This window comes from Toxoplasma gondii, chromosome VI (assembly GCF_000006565.2).
Source record: "Toxoplasma gondii ME49 chromosome VI, whole genome shotgun sequence".
NCBI lineage: Eukaryota > Apicomplexa > Conoidasida > Eucoccidiorida > Sarcocystidae > Toxoplasma > Toxoplasma gondii.
The window spans coordinates 3,145,349-3,163,526 of NC_031473.1; the positions used below are offsets into that span (position 1 = coordinate 3,145,349).

General features: G+C 52.2%; 2 protein-coding genes across 2 annotated transcripts; one reads left to right on the top strand and one right to left on the bottom strand.

The window, feature by feature from the left end:
- Positions 1-933: 933 nt before the first annotated feature.
- On the top strand, positions 934-3,534 carry TGME49_244280 (hypothetical protein). Its single transcript, XM_018780709.1, has 2 exons — positions 934-1,700; positions 2,182-3,534. Exon 1 carries the CDS (start codon positions 1,291-1,293, stop codon positions 1,678-1,680), a length of 390 nt encoding a protein of 129 aa, XP_018637545.1. The 5' UTR covers positions 934-1,290; the 3' UTR covers positions 1,681-1,700; positions 2,182-3,534.
- On the bottom strand, positions 2,475-16,612 carry TGME49_244290 (adapter-related protein). Its single transcript, XM_018780710.1, has 17 exons — positions 15,172-16,612; positions 14,751-14,822; positions 14,078-14,204; positions 13,082-13,155; positions 12,326-12,805; positions 11,803-12,078; positions 10,553-10,773; positions 9,899-10,202; positions 9,519-9,604; positions 8,746-9,006; positions 8,178-8,244; positions 7,305-7,415; positions 6,713-6,893; positions 5,714-6,408; positions 4,970-5,080; positions 4,296-4,444; positions 2,475-3,608 (listed from the first exon to the last, which is right to left on the bottom strand). Exons 1-17 carry the CDS (start codon positions 15,265-15,267, stop codon positions 3,569-3,571), a joined length of 3,351 nt encoding a protein of 1,116 aa, XP_018637546.1. The 5' UTR covers positions 15,268-16,612; the 3' UTR covers positions 2,475-3,568.
- Positions 16,613-18,178: the final 1,566 nt, after the last annotated feature.

The window sequence follows — 18,178 nt, forward strand, 5'->3', positions numbered from 1 at the left end:
GCCTGGGGAGACTGGACGAAAGAGCGACCTAAGGAACTGCAGAAAGCATGGGAGCAGAAGAGACGGGGAAGACAAAGGAGTCAATCGAGGGCGGATTCCACGCATTTCTTACGCCTTCTCTGGATACGGCCGGGGTGTATGGAGGAACGTCGTGAGTCCAGTACTCGACAGATCAGGTAGACACTTCCCTGCTTCGTTCTGCATACGAGAGCGAGTCTGGTTTTTTGTGGAGCTGTCGCGTCGTTTATGTCACACTCGCCAGTTCTGTCACGTCTTTTTATACGATAAAGAGCACTTTTGAGAGCGCTTCGCTGTAGTCAACATCAACACAACTTTTAGGGTCCGCGAAGAGGGAGGCCAGAAGACTTTGGAAAGAAGGACTCGCGCACTTCATTCTTCCGTTGCCTGTCACATTTCCCTGTTCTCTAATGTAAACGGTCCTACGACTGGAGTAGACTCTGCAGGTCAAGTTACCGCCTGGAAAAAAGCATTCGCGGCCGCGGGGTCGACGCACGATGAGTAAGAGTCTTGGGAACGTGGGTTCTATTTGAATGCGAAAAAAGGCTTTCTGCTCTCCCTGCGGACGGAGTTTCACGCTATGTCACAAGTTTTAGATGGAGAACGTCAAGTCGAACTTGTGGAGTGAAGAAGCTATATCTGTTTCGGTGTGGCGGTGTCTTTGTTAGGTCCTCACACTTGGCAGAGCGGAGAACCGGAGTTCTCTGGACGGCTTCGCCGTGTTCTTTCACTCCGCAAAAGTTTGGGGTGTCAGTTTCTGAGTCGAATCTTTGGACCTCTGCAGCTGCTTTATGGGTTTCTGTCCGTGAAACGCATCAGAAGAGACATTTTCCTGTGTCACTGCATCTGTGACGGCTTCCGCGCTCCTCTGAGAGTCGCTTTCAAGACGCGGACGCCTTAGATTCCAAGTGCGTATGCGCATCTCGTTCGCACCCGTCGACTGCAGAACAGTGGCTTCTGTTCTGTCTTGAACATTTTGCGAGGACACCCCCCCCAGATCACGGCCCTCCTGTTCCGTCAGAAGTCTGCGCCCCTGCTGGTGCGCGCGTTCGCGTCTCTGAAGACAGAACGTGATCTTCAGTCCCCCTCTCTCCTGCTGCGCGTTCTAGACTGAGCCGCCTCTTTTTTCCAGCTGGGGGCTGAACTGTCTGTCTGCCTGGAGTATTACTTTTTTCTTTTGCGTCTTCGTTTCTCTCGCAGTCTGCCAGCTTGTCTCTGCAAGTACACGCAACCGCCACTGTTCGCAGGATTCCAGCATTCCAGCCAAGCACCATGGAGATATGTCAACTGCCTCGTGTGCGTCACCTCAGGATGATGGTGGCTGTCGCGTTAGGTGCCCTCCTCTTCCTCTCGATCTGTGGGGAACGGATCCTCGGGAGCGCGGCCTCGAGTGTCGCCGCAGAGCAGCGCGCTACCCCGCAAATCGCTTCTGACTCTGAACAAGAAAAGGGTACATCCTCCGAAGAAGACGCAGGACCCGTCGCCCCCGAAGTCGCTGAAGAAGAAAGCAGAAGATACGAGTATCTGGTGAACCTCGGCGTGTCGCCTCAAGAGATGAACAGGGAAGAATCCCAGAGTGAAGACAGCTCAGAGGAAGCGGTGCAGCATCTGAGAAAAGAGGAAGATGACACAGATGACGAGATAGAGCAACCAAGCAACTAGCAGAGGCGGGACCCCTGCCGGTGAGAACGATGCACAGTGGTTTCGCCGTCTGTACGTGCGTTTCCACACCTTCGCTTCTTAGACAGATCGCCTGCAGACGCCGGGAGGCAAAGGCAAATCTGTTTCGTTTGGCATGTGAAGAGTCCACTTGTGGGGGAGGCTGCGGGTTTGCCTATTTTTGAGAGCACTCCTGTCTGAATCATGCCTGACAACTCCGTGATCTGCGGTGGCGTTCTCCACACCGCGTTCCACCTCGAAACACACAGGCCTTACCTGTGGTGTGTGAGTTCTTGAGCAAAGCGACTTTGACCGAGACTCAAGAACTGTTGTCCAACGAATCGACCCGTGTTTCGCGCTCTTCCAAACTTCGCGGTCCCCACTGTTTGTAGCTCTTGTTTTTTTTCCGCCGCCTTTGAGCTTCCCCGAGACCTGTCTCGTGAAAGCACCTGTGTACTGGCGAAGACACTCGCGTTTGTGTGTGTGTGTGTAAAATGATCTGAGACGGACTTTGAGGGTGTACATACACCTGAGCCAGCGCCAAGGAGCTAAACCGGGAACTCCGTTGAAGTTTCTTCCCCTTGAGCGACTTTCCTAGCGACAGCAGACAGAGGTAAAGATGCACGGCTTTGTTTCCTAACACAGAGCGGAGGTCAGAGCTGTGGGAGAATCTTTATAACCGTCGTAGCAGACTGCAATTTCGGGCAGCGGCTTAGCGAGTGAACCTCGTTCGGGCACACATTAAAGTCCGAATCAGGAGTAGAAATTTTTTTTCTTTGATTACTTCCAGAAAAAGTCACAAGTCCTGTCTGAGAGTGCTACTCGAGCCGGACGACGGTCCTCCACGTGTGAGTCCCTGAGAATTCGTTTCCTGTCGCTGTTCTTCGCGCATTTGGGGAGTGTCTCGCTGCGGGGTGGGTGAGCGACTGCAGATGGTCTGCGGTATGGTGTTGAGAGAGTCCATACTCTGAACGCGCTATCCGCCCTCTTCTGAGCACGGCATTCTGTAGGATTTGCAGGAAAGTCTAAACGGTGGAAGGGATCCGACGTGATAGCCTTAGGCTGCTTGCTCACAACTGAAAGGCGTCTTTACTGGACGACTGTGTTAAACCTGAGGGACGGCATGCACCTCCGCAGCAGAGTAGAGAGAAGATAAACAGACGTGAGGAAAACAGAGAGGAGACGGAGAAGCGAGGAGAACGGATGGAGACAGCAGAATGATCTCTGAAAGGAGAGAGGCACTAGGAAAGCAGAAACGCTCTGAAATGACTTGTCGGTGAAGGCCAGAAGAACAACGTAGATGAAGGCGAGGCAACGCAGAAACGGGGAAGAAAACGAAAAGACGGCGGCCCACAGAAAACACCCCGGATAAAGGCATGTGAGCAAAATCTTTTACGACAACAAGATCAGGACGTTGCGAGTCTCTCCAGGTGGACATACACCCAAAGAACCAAGGACATCGCAGCATCCGGAGAAGTGCAGAATAGCTCTGCGACGGAGTAACAAGACGCGGCAGAAGTACCGGGACAGGAGAGAGCATTTGCTGTTTTCTCTGAAAAGAAGAAGATTCTTTCGCACGGAGAAGGACCGAGAGAATCACCAGAGGAAAAGGAGACCACGGAGAGAACGCGTCGCGGAGGCCCAGTGCGACAGGCGTCCGCAACGAACAGAGAAAATTCGTGCTCCCGCGCTGCCAGCGAGGATCCGCAGACAAGACCGAGTGCACAGAACGACAGCGGAACTCAGACGGGTCAGTTCGTAGACACCGATAGCGCGGTTGATCGACGCAGAAGACAGAGAGGTCGCGAGGAAGACAGACAGAGAAGGGGAATCTCGGACGGAAGTAGAGGCCTGGACGAGCAAAGAGAGAAACAAAGCGCTGCATGCGCACTCAGAGCCTTTGGCATGCCGCCGCTACAGCCTCCGCCAGCCTGGAGTTATTGCGACACCAGAACACACAGAAATCGAAGGAACCCCAAAATGTGCATCGACGCCTCGACTCTGTCCAACCGGAACAGACGCAACGTACGTACACCGTCTTCTAGAAAAAACTTGAAATCTGCTTTCCACATCGGCTACTCCGCATGCATCGAAGTTCGTCCCAAAAACCATTTAGTTATTTTTATCTACTTTTCATTACACAGATGTCTTTGCAAGGTTGGACGTAGATTCAGGTGTACACGGTTCTACAGACGAAACGTATACATGTGAATAGGTAGATCAAATTAGCTCAACTTCTGTGTTGATATATCTACAACTAAACGAAACTGGAGACACATCTATTAACGATGACACCGAGAGTCTTCTTTATGGGAGTACACACAGAAGCACGGCTTCCGCGGTGGGCGTAAAGTCGAGCGCAGAGCCACCGTCGCCCACGGTTTCGGAGTGTATAGACACCAGAGCAGCCTGAGTCGAGGTGGCAAATCACCAGGAAGGGTCCCGCCTGAAACTGGGAGAGACGGATCAAGAAAATGAAGAGAGGAAAGAAAAGAGCTAGGCGATGCTACAGAAAAGCGTACGAACTCAGCCATCAAGCCTAGGAGAGGAAAAGCGCAGCCCGCAAGGCAAGAGAGGACGAAACAAAAGAACGGAAAACACACAACATGGGAACTTACTGCGCCGTCGAAGCCTTGATAATGAATGACGCGACTTGGTCCTTCACTTTGAGGTGTACGTACACCACACCGTCGCCTCCGAGAGGTGTCTGTGCCGCCGCTATGGCTTCATCGCCGATCACTTCAACGACATGCAGTGCAATTGCTTGCTGAGACAGAGCAGAGAAGTCTCGAGTTGCAAGGAGATTTGACTTCAGACTTTACTCGTTCCTTTCTCCTCTTCTTGCATGTGCTTCTCCCTCATACATGCACGGAAGCAGCTGCATGCTACGGAAGGAAAAGTCAAAACAGTCGAGACCACGAGATGTACCCAGCGCTCTGTCCGCCCCTCTTTCACAGCACCAGATGTATCCTCTCCCTTTTTCAGGTCCAGTGTAATCTGTCCGCTTCCTGAACGCGTCTCACCCACGTAGATCCACGTGAGCGCGCACAGTTATACATACATATGCGCATGCACCGGAATCGTAAACACACACGCACACAATTATGTATATAAATATATGTCTTTGCGATTTTTATGTGCACATGTAGATGTATTTATGGATACGTGTACGCACATACAGCTCTGACGTTTGTGGGCATGTGGGTATGCACAGCTGTAATGACGTATCTGTTCTAGAAACCTCTCTCTGGTATACGCACACTGAAGTGTACATACACTTTGGTTTGACTACCTGAAGAACGTTGGTGAGGAATTCTTGACACGAGCGCGTGACCCCAGAGGCAGAGACACAAGGGATGCTCAGGGAAGCTTCGCCAGGCAACGATGCCCATCGCGCCCCCACCTAAGGAGAGCAAGAGACCGCAGAAAATCGAGACAGAATGAATGAGGAAGAAGGACATTTGAGACAGGGCATGAAGACGAAGAAGAGAAACGCTAGTGAAAGAAAGAAAGAGGAATGTCGGCGATGTGAGAGACGAACCGTCAAACACCTGCCAGAGCAACTGTTTTCAGCAGGTGATGTTCGTTTGTCGTCTAACTTGAAGGCTTCCATGACCTCGCTGATCCCTGTGTTCCTAAGTTAATGTTTCTCGTCGTCCTTATCCTTTTCCTGTTTTCTTAACTGTAGTCTCCGCTCTTGCATGTGATTCTTGATTTTCCTTGTTCTGTTCACTTCAACTCTTCCTGGCAGTCTCTTCATCGCCTCTCTCCCCGCCTCTCCTCTCTCGATCTGTGACATGACTCTGTTCTCTCTTGACCTCCAGCTTGTTCTCTCCCTTGACATCCCCACTGCTCGCTTGCTTGACCTGCGCACTGTTCTCTTTCTCTCGTTCCCTCCCTCTTCTTCTCTGCCTCTTGTTCTCTCTCTCTTCATCTCTCCCTGTTCTCTCTCCTTCCCTCTCCGCCTTTTTGTCTTTTCATGACGAACTCTCGCAAGCCGGGCGCACTGTCTCCTCCAAGCGGTTCTTTCCCGTACCTCCGCAGTGGACGTGTGAAGAGGAAGCAGGCTGGCAACCGTTCTGCGGCCTTTGTCTGCGTGCTCGCCGTTGCTTGCGGCCTCTGGGCCGTCTTGCAAGAAGTCAAGGGAGAGGACATCGATGAGACATGCGGTCTCTCGCTTCTCGCTCTTCCTCCCTGCGCTGCGCCTGTCCTCTCTGTCTCCATGCGGCTGCGGTTCCGTCCCGCCTCCCGGCGACTCGAGCTCGAGCAAGTCGACGGAAGACGTCGCGACGTCCGCCGCCGGCGACCCGCCTCGCTCGCTAGCCTCCCCCCGGGCGTCTTCGCTGCCGGCTCCTCTGCTCGCGCGCCGAGCCTGCGCCTCTCGGCCCTCGACCTCCGCGGCGCGGCGTCCTCCAGAGCTGCTGGAAGACACAGGCGATCGCGGCAAGCTGCTGGTTGCGAAGGAGGCGCCTCCCGACCTCGTTCCGCGGGTGACAGGCGCGGCCGCGGTGCCACTGAAGAGCGCAGCTGCAGTCAGCTCTCTGGCGGTCATGGCGCGCGGCTGGTGGGACGCGAGTGGCTGTCGCCCCGCAGTCTCGACGCTTGCCGCCGCTTGCGGAGAAGAAGACGCGCGAGACGAACTGTCTGCAGGATCTGCAGAAGGACCAGGCGTCGTGGAGACGACAGACGAAGCCGCTGATCGGTACCCTGTGGGACCCCACCGCCGCGGACCTGGAGAAAAGAGAGAGAAACGCACACCAGAGCGAGAATCCAGAGGCACACGTGGAAGAATCGGAATTCGCTTTCGCCGTTCAAGAAAACGTTGTGGAGGAGGCTGTGCTGAGTTCGTGTGTCTGGAGAAGCGGGGTACTGTTGGACGGGGATGCATGCATACATGCGGAACGAGCACCCAGAACATCATGAGACGGGCAGGTGCATGTGCGAAAACGATCTTCTGGGAACTGGAGTTCTTTGTTCCACCTTTTTAGTTCTTAGAAGATGCGGCGGGAACCACCGTTCGCACATTGATCCTCACCGTGCACCTGAAAGCCGCCCTCCTTCTCTGCCGCCTCCTCTGGCCCTCTAACCGCCGCCGCGCCGTTCATGCCCGAAGGAGACATCCCCTCCGCGCCGCGCGCTTGGGCACCAACGACCGCCGCCGAAGGCGCCCGCGGAGGCGCGTAGGGCGCAAAGTTCAACGAGGGCGCCACCGTCTCCTGGATACAGACGAGGGAACGCACGAGCGACAAATCAGGTCCCCTCAAGGTGGAAATGCTTGTGCGGACACACCTAGATGAATGTACAAATTCTCCTATGGATATCCGTTCTTATTTGTATGCATAAACGTATACACAGTTAAGTTGAGGAAGAGTTGCCGCGAGACATATAAGTACACACAAAGCAGTCGAGACGCGCAGAAAGATACATATATAAATATATATATATATGTGTGTCGAGGTAGAGAGAGATGGAGAGAGAAGAAGAAAAAATTGTCAGCTGGGCGGAGACCGAGACGGAGAGACAGGTGAAAATGTGCAGATTTGTGCGTAAAAAACTCTGCCAGATGTACATGTCTCGACGGAACTACAAAGGAGCAAATGTGTCTGTTTTTCCATCTGCCTTCTCACAGGCTGTTTCGGTGGTGCCGCAAAGACCGCCCTGTCGCCTTCCTCCTTCACACGCTGATGACGAGAAACGTATCTCTTCCCTCCCGCCGCCACGCTCTCTTCCACGAACGCCTGCATGCGCAACCAACAGAAACCGCTTTCTTTCGAAGCACTCCACACACCCTCATGCATGCATATACACATATACGTATATACATATGGATATATATATATATATATATGTATTTGTACATGTACGCATCAGCAGATGCATGAGTATTCTTACACGTAAAAGCAATATATATATATATATATATATATATATATATATAGGCATATATATGCGAATATGTGTACGCGTATAGAGATAGGCTTTGAAACGTGACTTCCAGTATCACAGCACGAGGAAACACTCCAGACACAAGGGCGGGGTTCAGGCCCTGAGAAGCGCAGCAGCGTAAAGTCAAGAAAATGGAAACCGAGACACACGGACACACACACATGCATATATACATAGAAATACACATACAGATGCATGCATGTATAAATATATATCTTAAAGACTTTAGTCATATCTTTCTCAATCGCTGCGGATATAGGGGAAGGCATCTCCAAATGCGCGCAGATGCCCAGGGTGACGGGTGTCTGCGTGTGTTCTTTTGTCTCCGACTGTGCATGTCAGAAAGGATCAACGTAAGTGAACAAACGAAGACGGATAAAGATGCCTGCAATGCAAACTGGCACTGCGACGTCGAGAGGACAACTCTTTTCAATGCGTGCGTTTCTGATCCTGTGCACCGCGGAGAGAACCTTGGAAAGCTGTGAAGCTGGAGACAAGCCGGACGATGCGTTAAGAGACACCGCCACACGTTCCTTTTCTTCTTCTGCGCCTACGTTGAGGAAGGGCAGGTTTCGGTCGACATGCACATCTTCTGTCGAGGCGTCGAAAGGGAAGATTTCTCTGCGAGATAAAAGTCCTCTCGACATCCACAGAGTCTTTGAGAGCACGGCAGATGATGCCAGGGCGAACACACGAGGCAACAAGAGAGAAAAACACCGCGACAGAGGACCGCGAAGAGAAGGAGAAGAGACGATGCAATGCCTCCTGTCTACCGTCGCTGTCTGCCCACTCTCCCCTCTGTGCCTTCTCTCCCCTCTGTGCCTTCTCTCCCGTCTGAAGCACGCAGCCTCTCTGAACCTCTGGCGACGCAGTACTTTCCAAAAAAATTACACAGAAATCAACACAAAATATGCACATGAATCAGTGCAGGAACGCATACATAAACCAACATATCAATGTACAGAGAATACACAGAGAGTCACAAGAAAACGCGGAGGCATCAACGGAAACGACAGCACACACGCAGTCCGACACAAAACAGTCCGACAAGCGCGCAAGAGTGCCTGCATGCAAGCGTCTTTTCGGACTCTGAATTCGATGAACTGTTCGAACTCTGCGTACCTCAGGACCTGCCAAGAGACCATCTGGAGGAGGAGGAGCCCACGAAAGCAGCGCTCCTGAACTTCTGGAGGCGTCACTAGCTGTCTCTGTTGTTTCTGCAGAAGATGAAGAAGGCCGCAAGAAATACCTCTGGGTCGCGAAGATTTACTCGGATCGCTTCCCGCATCCACTGTCGAGACCGACGCGCAGCGCCCATAAAAAACGCAGAGCTTCAGAATCGCGGTCAAAATCCACGCCTGCGTCGTCGGATCTTCATACGACCTGAAAAAAATGAAGAGAGGCATGCAAGCTGTCCACTAACGCAGAGGTGGGTTGTGAAAACGTCCATAAAAGCATTTCAAAATAAAAACAAATATACAAAAATATACAAACGATGCGCAGATCAATACGCAGGGAAACAGACATATATATTGACAGATAAACACACAAAAAAATCTAGGGATAAATACGCACACCAATATACAATACGGACTGGTCTGTAGAAACTAGGCATAACTATTCATAAACAAGAGGTAAATATATTCAGTGTATATCTGGTGTAATTCTAAAGTGAAGGACGTGTCAGCTCAGCGGAAAAGCAGCAAGAGACTCCCTGCCCCCTGTTCGGTGTGAGCGCCTTCGACTTGTCTGATGGATGCACATGAAAGCGTTGATCTACGAAACGCTACGAGGTCGAGAGGTTTGCGTACACCGTAGACTTCACATTCGGAGCAGTTTATATCCTGCAGCTGCGAGGACAAATGGGGACCACGAAGACAAGAAACCGTTTTTACCTTTCGAGGCAGGACGCGAGCAGATCAATGACGGATTCCCCTGCGTGGTAGTAGCAACCGAACTCGCCGAGGACCCAACTGATGACCTGAACGATTCAGGAAAAGCATGCGAAAAATTCGAGATATTTGTATAAAGTAAACTCCCTCTTCTTCCTTCTCTCCACGTAGACGTTCTAAGCGCAAACGCTGCCTCTCCCTCTTTGCCCACTGCAGTCGTGCTTGTCCTGTTTCACCGCCACCGTCTCGTACTCCGTTTTTCTCTTCACGTGCGTTTGCAGAAGCATTTTTCTCTTTCCTCTCCATCTTCTCTTTTTTTCCTTGTCTCCTCGTTTTCGTCGCCTGTGTTCACTTTCTTTGTAGAATTCATCCCTCGCTCTCACCTGCATCAAGACGTCGGGGATGACGAGCTTTTTGCGCTCGAGGAGAGCGACCATGTCGTTGACAGCGTACTCGCGAAACGCTTTGTCAGACTCTTCGTCGTCTGTCGGTCCCTCCGCGACAAGTTGCAGCAGCGAGTACGCCGTCGAGTAGCAGAGGCCTGCCGCCAGGTTCCCAGCTGTCGATCCACCCGAGAGGCACCGCCGCGCCCCTGCGTTCCCTCCGGACGCGAGCGGCAGCGAAGGCCCGCTCACCTCCAAGACGCACAAAATCGTCTCCAAAAACCAGCGCGGATCCGGCGAGTATCTGAACGAGACGCAACAGGAAAGTCGATACTTCGTGGGGGAGGAAAAGAAGAGGTCAGAGACAGACAGAGAGTGGAGAGATACGAAGAGAGAAGAGAAAAAGAGAAGAGAGAGAGGGAGACTACGACAGTGGAAGAAGTTGAGGAAGAGGGAGGGACCGAAGGGCAAGGGCAGAGCGGAGAGAAAAACTGGAGCAGAAGGAGAAAAACGCGAAAGCAGCAGACCTACAGAGAAACGAGAAACTGGCTAAAGCATGTGTGCAGGAAGACAAAAATTCCACGCGTTTGTGCAAGCGCCAGAGCAAAGAAGCTCTGCAAGTGTGTGTGTGTCTCCACGCCTCCCGTCGCTCACCTCTCGGCGAGCATGATGATCTTTTGAATTAAATTTGCTCGCAGGTGGGCGTCAACGGTGGCCCGCGAGTGTCCTAGAAGTTTTTCAACGACGACAGCTACGTTCACGGGATTTGTGATTTTCACCAGCAAGTCCAAAGTCTTTCTCTTGAGAGTATCGTCGCTGTCTTCGAGGCAATCGACGACGACGAGCTGATGCTGCGTCGCGTACGCCGGCGATACCTGCAAGCCAGAGAGCAAGTGGACACAAGCGATCTCGAGGCCTGGACCTCTCACGAGGCCCTCCGGTCTCCTTTGCTTCTAAAGTGGAGACGGAACAGAGAGAAACGGCTCGAATGACCGGCGAAGAAGAAGTCGCGAGAAGGCAGAGACACGCGCAACGCGGCAGCAACCACATCTCCCATCGGATCTGCCCTGTAGAGAGAGAGAGAAGAAATTAAGGGGGGAAGAGAACACGGAACGAGAGCAGAGAGGAAGAAGTCGAAAGAGAGAAACAGAGAGGGGCGACAGAAACAGAGAAATGGAGAAGAAACGGAAACGAAGAAGTGCAAATGGGAGACAAAAGAGAGATGAAACACTATCAGAGAGAAGGAACGAGAATAGGCAGAAAGGGAGAAGAAAGAAAGAGACCAAGAGAGGAGAGAGGCAGCAAACGAGAGAACCCAGAGAAGGCGAAAAAAAAGAAAGACAGAGAAGAACTCGCACGACAGCGTTTGTTTGAAAGACATGAACTCAAGACTCAATTGCAATCTGACGAATCTCTCTCTGTTCCCCATCTCGTTTCTCTTCCAAATCACATTTTCCTTCACAATTTTCCCTGTGTTGCGCGCCTAATACAGCACCGGTCTGCAGCAGAAAGTGAAGAAAGCGGAACGGGTCGGATGTACAGTTTTCTCTTTGTATGCACATCTCCTTGGACGTCGTAGCCGTTCGCACTTGGTTGTGTGAGTTGTATCTCATGATTGAAGCGTTGTCCAGGATCCAGATTACTATGCTTCTGGATATCACGAGGAACCTGGGGGTCTCTCAACTGGAGTCCGACTCAGGATTGCAGGCCGTAAGATGTCTCGCGAATTCGACCTGAGCTGTCCACTGGCTTCTGTCGCTTTCGCGAACAAGCGGACCAATGGTTTCAGGTGTAAAGTCCCTCACTGCGCTTCACACAGCTGGCTACACCTGCCAGATCTCGGCGTTCTCCCTTCATTCGCGTTTGCGGAGAAACGTCACTCAGAGCATCGTGATTCCACTCACTTGCACAACTGCGGCGAGACCCGTGACACCGACGTAGCGCAAGTTGTTGTTTTCTGCAGAGATGAATCGACTGATGCTGCAGCCGGCAATGTCCAGAAGTTTGGGATACGGATAAAGGGCCGCGATGGTCCTGACACATTCGTAAATTACCGCGTACGCCACATTCACTCCCGCGGCATCAGCACGACGCATGACTTCCTGCAGAAGTTCGTAGACTTCCTCAGAAGCTCTCTGGTCGCCGGCAGCCAGCGTTGACAGGAGAGACAGAATCTTGATCTGAGAAGGCAGCGACAAACGGAGACAGGGGGACAGGTGTGACAGAGGGAGAAGGAAGGATGCACCCGGGCAAGATGCGGTCGTTTCAGTCTTCTCCGGTTTCTCTGGATCTTCTTTTCTTCTCCACACACTCTTTCTCTGCTCGACTGCTCTGTTCTTCGTTCTTCGCATCTGCGTCTCTTGCCCTCTTTCGCCTGCTCGGACTCTCCGCTGCCTCTTTACTTTCTCTGCAGTTCGGTTCGTCTACCTGAATCCACGGGGCGGGGACTCTGTGGTACTCGTAGTCTTTGGGGAGTTTCCGGTCGATGATTTGCTTCAAGATGGATACGAGGGAGGAGACGAGGTCTCTCCAAGCCGCCACATTCTTCGCCGCCAGTCGGTGAATGACATGCAGAGAGACAGCCATGACAGACGGATCTGAGTCGCACAAGGCGCGACGCATCTTCTCGCGCAAACCTTCCATGACTTCGGACTCGAAGTCCTCGTCGACCGAAGACGCGCGAGATCCCTTCTGTTGCGCCAGCTTCGCTCGCCTTTCTTGCTCTCTTTCTTTCAAATCCAGAACCTTGTGAACAGCCATCACCGCCTTCCTCCTCACGGCTGCATGCGAGTGCTGCAGTAGCGAGGAGAGCGAAGGCAACAGTGCGGGAAGCATCTCGGGTGTTAGCAGACGCGCCACGCAGTGCAGCGCAGACTGAACGTTCAAAATGTTCGGCGAAGCCAAGTCCTGGAAGGAAAGGAATAAAAAAACACAACAGACGCAACGCATGCGGCAGCTGCGAGAGAGTCACGCGAAAAAGAAAGTTTCGAGCTGACCGTGGAGAGCGAGAAGAGGCACCTTGTGGCAAGCAGACACAGTCGACGTCGGACACAAAGGCGAGGACAACGGTGGTGGAAAAAAGAAGAGGAATCCATGATGGATGGGGGCGTGGATCGAACAACTGCAAACAGCGGAAGAAAGGTGCAGGACAAACAGAGAGTGTGGGCGCGAAGAAATGTGTACCTTTTGGATCGTGTTGATGAGGAGAAGCATCAGTTCATTGTCCTCGCTAAGAAAGAGATTGCACGCCAAGTAGCCTGCAAGATCAATGGAAAGCGAGACGCCGAAAACGCAGGCAGAACAAAATGTCTCGAACCCTGTTGCCTCAACAAGCTCCGATTTTAGGAACGCCGTACACTGGACACAACGCCCTTGAATTTAGTAGATTTATCGATACGACAGAAAGAGGTCACGAGTGTCGAACGAAGTGAGTTTCCGAGTGAAGTTCCGCTTTAGCGTGGGCGCATGGACCAGACGATCGCCGAGAAAAAACAGATGCTTTTTGCGCCAAGGTGTCACCCATCGCTTCCCTCGTCAGTGAGTAACAGAAGACACCGAGGAATCCTCTCGTAGACCGAGGTCTTCTCGCCTTGCCGTCTCTATCTTGCTGTTGAACAGTCGCTTTTTCCCTGCCCCGGGACTTCGCACACATTTTTTCTACAGAAACTGGAAAGGACACAAGCAAGTGAAGCGCGCATCTGTAGTCAGCGTTTCTTCCCTCAGTTGATTCACGGAGACAGTGGCACTTGCTAGAGAGGTGGAACGGACGCAGGAAGCTCTTGCACAGATTACCCGGAGCAAACAAGAGTCAAAACAGAAGAATGAAAGGGTTCCTGACAGCAACCTCAGCCAGCATCGGCCGGCGCCACACACACTGCGACGACTGCAGCTTCGAGTAAAACATGACCGCCACCGCCCTTTTCTTCCGCGTCCTGAAGACTCCAGAATTCGGAGAGGATGTGAACAACAGGCGCGGCGAACTTACAGCGTCGGTTGTCACCTCACTCACTGGCAGTGCATGCACAACAGATGTAAAACAATCTCAGTGCCACAGGCGACTGAACTCGAAGAAACCAATCAGCCGCTGTATGCAGTCTGGTAGGGTGAAGTGTTCAGTCACAGCGAGACTTTGGATCAACAAGGAGAGGTGCAGGACGAGCAAGAAGAAAGTTTCTTTACCGAGTCTCTTGGCTTTTATGTTGTTCGTTTGATTTGTCATCTTCACAGCGTGGAAGTGGGCGAAGGAAGCGTCGTGGCCGAGGAGCTCGACGTACAAACTCCGAATTAACAGCTCCTGCATCTTGTGCTGAGCAGAGAAAACAGTGCGTCGAGTCCCAATCAACACTTTGTGCACAGTTTGTGTTGAGGAAAGAGAGAACAGCGTCGCGCGCGGAAACCGACGAAGCGGGTCTTTAACGGCTTTTCCAGCTTCTGTGTGAGAACCTCACAGACTTCGTCCTTTCACTGCAAGGAACTGTGCTGTCTGTACTCCACAGATACTGAGGCGTTATTCAGGACTTTACGTGACATGGTGTCACACCTCATGGAACCGAAATACTTGTGTGCATTTCAAAAGAACTGGAGTTCTATTCAGGATCCTTGGCAGTATTTCGCCTCTGTTTCCTCGATGCAAGTCCACCATCCCCTCCAAATCGTGCGACTCTTCTACGGAAACGAATTCGTGTTTCTTCTCCTATGATGGCTTCCCGTCTCTTGGAAGGGCAAACTGAAAAGAAAAGTCCCTGTTGAGAGCCACAGGATTCGATCGCGGCTCGAGAAAGGATGTTGCCAGTGGAAAGGAGTTCGAGAGGTAGAACTCAGGCCTTCCCTTTTCTTGAGCCGTTCAGCTTACCTGCGAGATATTCGGTTCGTTGAGTTTAACCTTCAAAGTGGCGATCTCGTTAGCGACTATTCGATCTTCTTCCTGATGCGAGCGCGGTCAGAGAAGCGACAGAACACAGCGAAAGACGCACAGTGCGACGCAGAAGAGAAAGATGCAGGAAAAGGGCGATACACATGAAACACAGGCGAGGGGAAAGAAGACAACATACAGGCAGGCGGGGCGCGCAACCAGCCACAGGCAGAAACAAGAAACGACAGAAAAAGCCAGCGGACAGAGCAGAGAGGAAAGAAAGAAAGGCGCGGAGAAGAGGCAGAAGAGTAAAACAGGAGGAGGAAGAGTAGAAGGGGATTTGGGGACATGGAAGGCAAGAGTCGCACCACGGGAGCACGAGGACAGAAAAGCGAAGAGGAAAATGAGATAGAGAGTTTACCTGTTTTGACCTGGCCTCCCCAATGGCCTTGATCAGATGGAAGAACTCCTTGCTGACGTTCGACCCGGCGGCATTCATTTTGACAGGTGAAGGCATGCATGAGGAAAGAAGGCTGATCTTTGTTTCGGCCTCGCAGCCACTAGTTCGTTTCTTCGTCTCTTGCCCCTCTAAAATGAGGCGTCTAAAGCACGCCTGTAAGACGCCCAAATTCGCTTCTTCTGCTTCAAATTGGAAAGGCCCTTGTACCTCAAATATACCATGTCTCCACAAACAATCATGTAGAGATACGTCCCCTCACATGCAAATCAAGTTGTATCTGTGCAGACATATGTACGAACGTAGAGGAAAAAGCCGAGGTAAAGAGAGCAAGAAGACCGCTCGCCTTGCGCCTGCTTCAGCTGTTGCACATTGAAACCGCAAAATGTTCCTGCTTCCCCTGCGGCACCTGCTGGTTGGGGGTGAAATTGCCTTCTGGCGCGTCTGCATGCGACGCCTCCAGTGTACGTACACTCTGAGACCGCGACCGAAGGCAAGAGTGTTCCCAAGACAAGTCACTGTCGTTTCGGCTCTCTAAGAGGCGGGCTCGCCATGGTGAAGTGCCCCGCTTGTGATGGAAGCTCGGAGAATGTCCACAGGAAGGCGGGGAATCGATGTTTCCGACGCATGCAGTTTCCCTGCAGCCGAGAGAGTGCAGGGAAGACACAGCGACACAAACTTCCTCCTCGTGTCTGACCCGGCGGAGACGTCTTTTGACGAGAGACGAAGAGCAGCAACAACAACCGAGGGGAGGAGCGAGGACGGGAAGCGAAGCGTGGAACGAAGATGCGAGGAGAGCACGGAGGAGCAGTACAAAGTGAGAGACCGGGAGACGAAAGAAGAGGAGACAAAGATGAGACACACGCAGATGGGAGTCTTGAGGCGTCGGGAGGCCGTTCGCGGGTTGGAGGCAACCTTGGAAGAAACAAACAACAATTTGATCGTGTTCGCGTTTTTCAAAGAAACATGGCGAAGAAGAGGAACGCACATTCGACGAAGGAGAGGAAAGGCGCCAGGTTCTGCAAGACATCGAGCTGCTCGATTCTCTGCAAGAGCTATTTCCTCCCCTCACGGATTGTATTCTGCTGTGAGTCGACACTCAACTACGAGAGGAAGCCAGGGGAGCCGAGTGTCGCAGAGGGCGGGAGCAGGCGCGCGCGACCAGGCTTTCAGAGCCACCTAGAAGACAGAGAGACCTCCGAGTCCGTCCGCACAGGCAAAGGGACTGAAGAAAGAGAGAAGCAAAGAAAGGGAATCTTCGGAAGAGACAAGAAGACATGCATGTGCGGCTCGCGAAAAACCACAAGAAAAGTGGACAGAGAAACGCGCTGGGTGCGTTTGTACGAAGGAAGTCACGGAACTCCGCCGGCACACGCGCCTTAGTTCTTCTTCCTTTTCGACAGAGAAAGACACCTGGAGCGCAGCAATGTGGATGGCCTGTGGCTTAAGGCACTCCCGCTGTAGCTCGCGAAAAGAGCGGAGCCAGATCTTGCAACTTCTTTCGCGTGCATGCGAAGAAACCCGCGCCGGATACTGCTGTCTCTCCACTACATCCGAGACAATCAGCGATGCGTGTCTTCTGTAGAGCGAGCAAGGGAACTTTTGAGGGGAGAGACTCTTTCCTGGTGCCTCTGAAAAGCGAAGAATGCCTCAAAGCGGAAAACAGAGACGAAAACGGCGACTCAGTTCCCAGACAGGACGGCGAACATCAAGACAAACCACTTTCCCTAGCCGGCCGCCGCCCGCGAGCCTCACGACCAAGTGCCCAGAGGGTCACTTCCTTCCTTCCGCAAGAAGACGCGATTGTTGCAGAAGATGGACGGCAAACGCAGACAGAAAAGGAGAGAAAAGTCTTTTCGAAGAAAGCAACTCTAGCTAAAACGAGAAACGCAGTTTCCTAGCGACACTCCGAGTCCCCCTCTCAGTCTGGGACCGCGTTTAGGTGTGTGTACATACACCCCGAGAAGCGGAAAAGCTGCTACCGAAGGGGATTTCTCACAGCTTTTTCCGGTCTTCCTGAAACATTTCTCCGAATTTCTCTGAGTTTTCTTGTCTTTTGTGTCGTGACTCCTCGCCTGAAAGCAGGAAGGGTGTCCCCAACGACGGCTCACGTGGGTCCACGGTGTCCATGAGAAGACGAAGCACGATGATTTTTCGAGTGTACGTACACCGCAGCAGCGAGGCTCGGCAAGTGGACGTGTACCGATTATTCACCTGTAATAGTCTTCGTTGGCTTCCCAAGTGGATTTTCAGCATTCACTACCACAGCCTAGCGTCACCAGTTATCAAAACACGCGGATGTACGAAATCCAGAACTCTGTGGAAACTCTCACCCGTCCAGCAGCGTCGATACGTACAGATGTACACATCTAACTGGATACGTCCTCTGCACGTGGATAGGTGCATGCATGCGCAATGAAGGAACGAACCTGCCCTTTTTCCTCAATAGATATGTAACCACGACTGGGAATGGACCTGTGGAGAGCCTTACCTCATGCTACAATAAATATACAGAGAATTCTCAGGAAACCCAGTAGAGGTCAGAAGGCCTTGCTGTTCCGACATGCGGTGTCTAGACACCTGAACTGTGGGGTGTATGTATACCTGAGTTCCCTGGCTTTAGCAGACAGTGGCCAGGACCTTCGAGACGCGAGTCCGCCGGCTTGTACTTTTTTTCAGTACTCTCTGTGCATGTGGCAACTCTCTCCACTTTCTTTTCTCCCTATCTGTGAGCCTGAATGTCTGCAACGAGACACTCACTTTGCTTCTTTGGGCTTCAGTCTAGCTGAAAAACACTTTCCGTCTTCCTGGGCAAATCCTATCTCGCGTGAACCAGCAGAAGCTGCCGTTCTCCATTCGCTGCCCCCATATGCCGTTGTTTTCTTCGCCACAGTTTCGACTGTACATTCGAGGCTTTTCGCTTCTTCAAAAGACTACATCATCGTTTTAGACAGCCTTCTTGCTTCTCTCT

Coding starts and splice junctions, on each gene's coding strand:
- TGME49_244290 (XM_018780710.1), bottom strand. CDS start 15,267: ATGCCTTCACCTGTCAAAATGAATGCCGCCGGGTCGAACGTCAGCAAG. Junction 6,409..6,712: donor GGGCGGCTTTCAGGTGCACG/GTGAGGATCAAT, acceptor TCTTTTCTCCAG/GTCCGCGGCGGTGGGGTCCC. Junction 3,609..4,295: donor ATCAAGGCTTCGACGGCGCA/GTAAGTTCCCAT, acceptor CAATAACTCCAG/GCTGGCGGAGGCTGTAGCGG.
- TGME49_244280 (XM_018780709.1), top strand. CDS start 1,291: ATGGAGATATGTCAACTGCCTCGTGTGCGTCACCTCAGGATGATGGTG.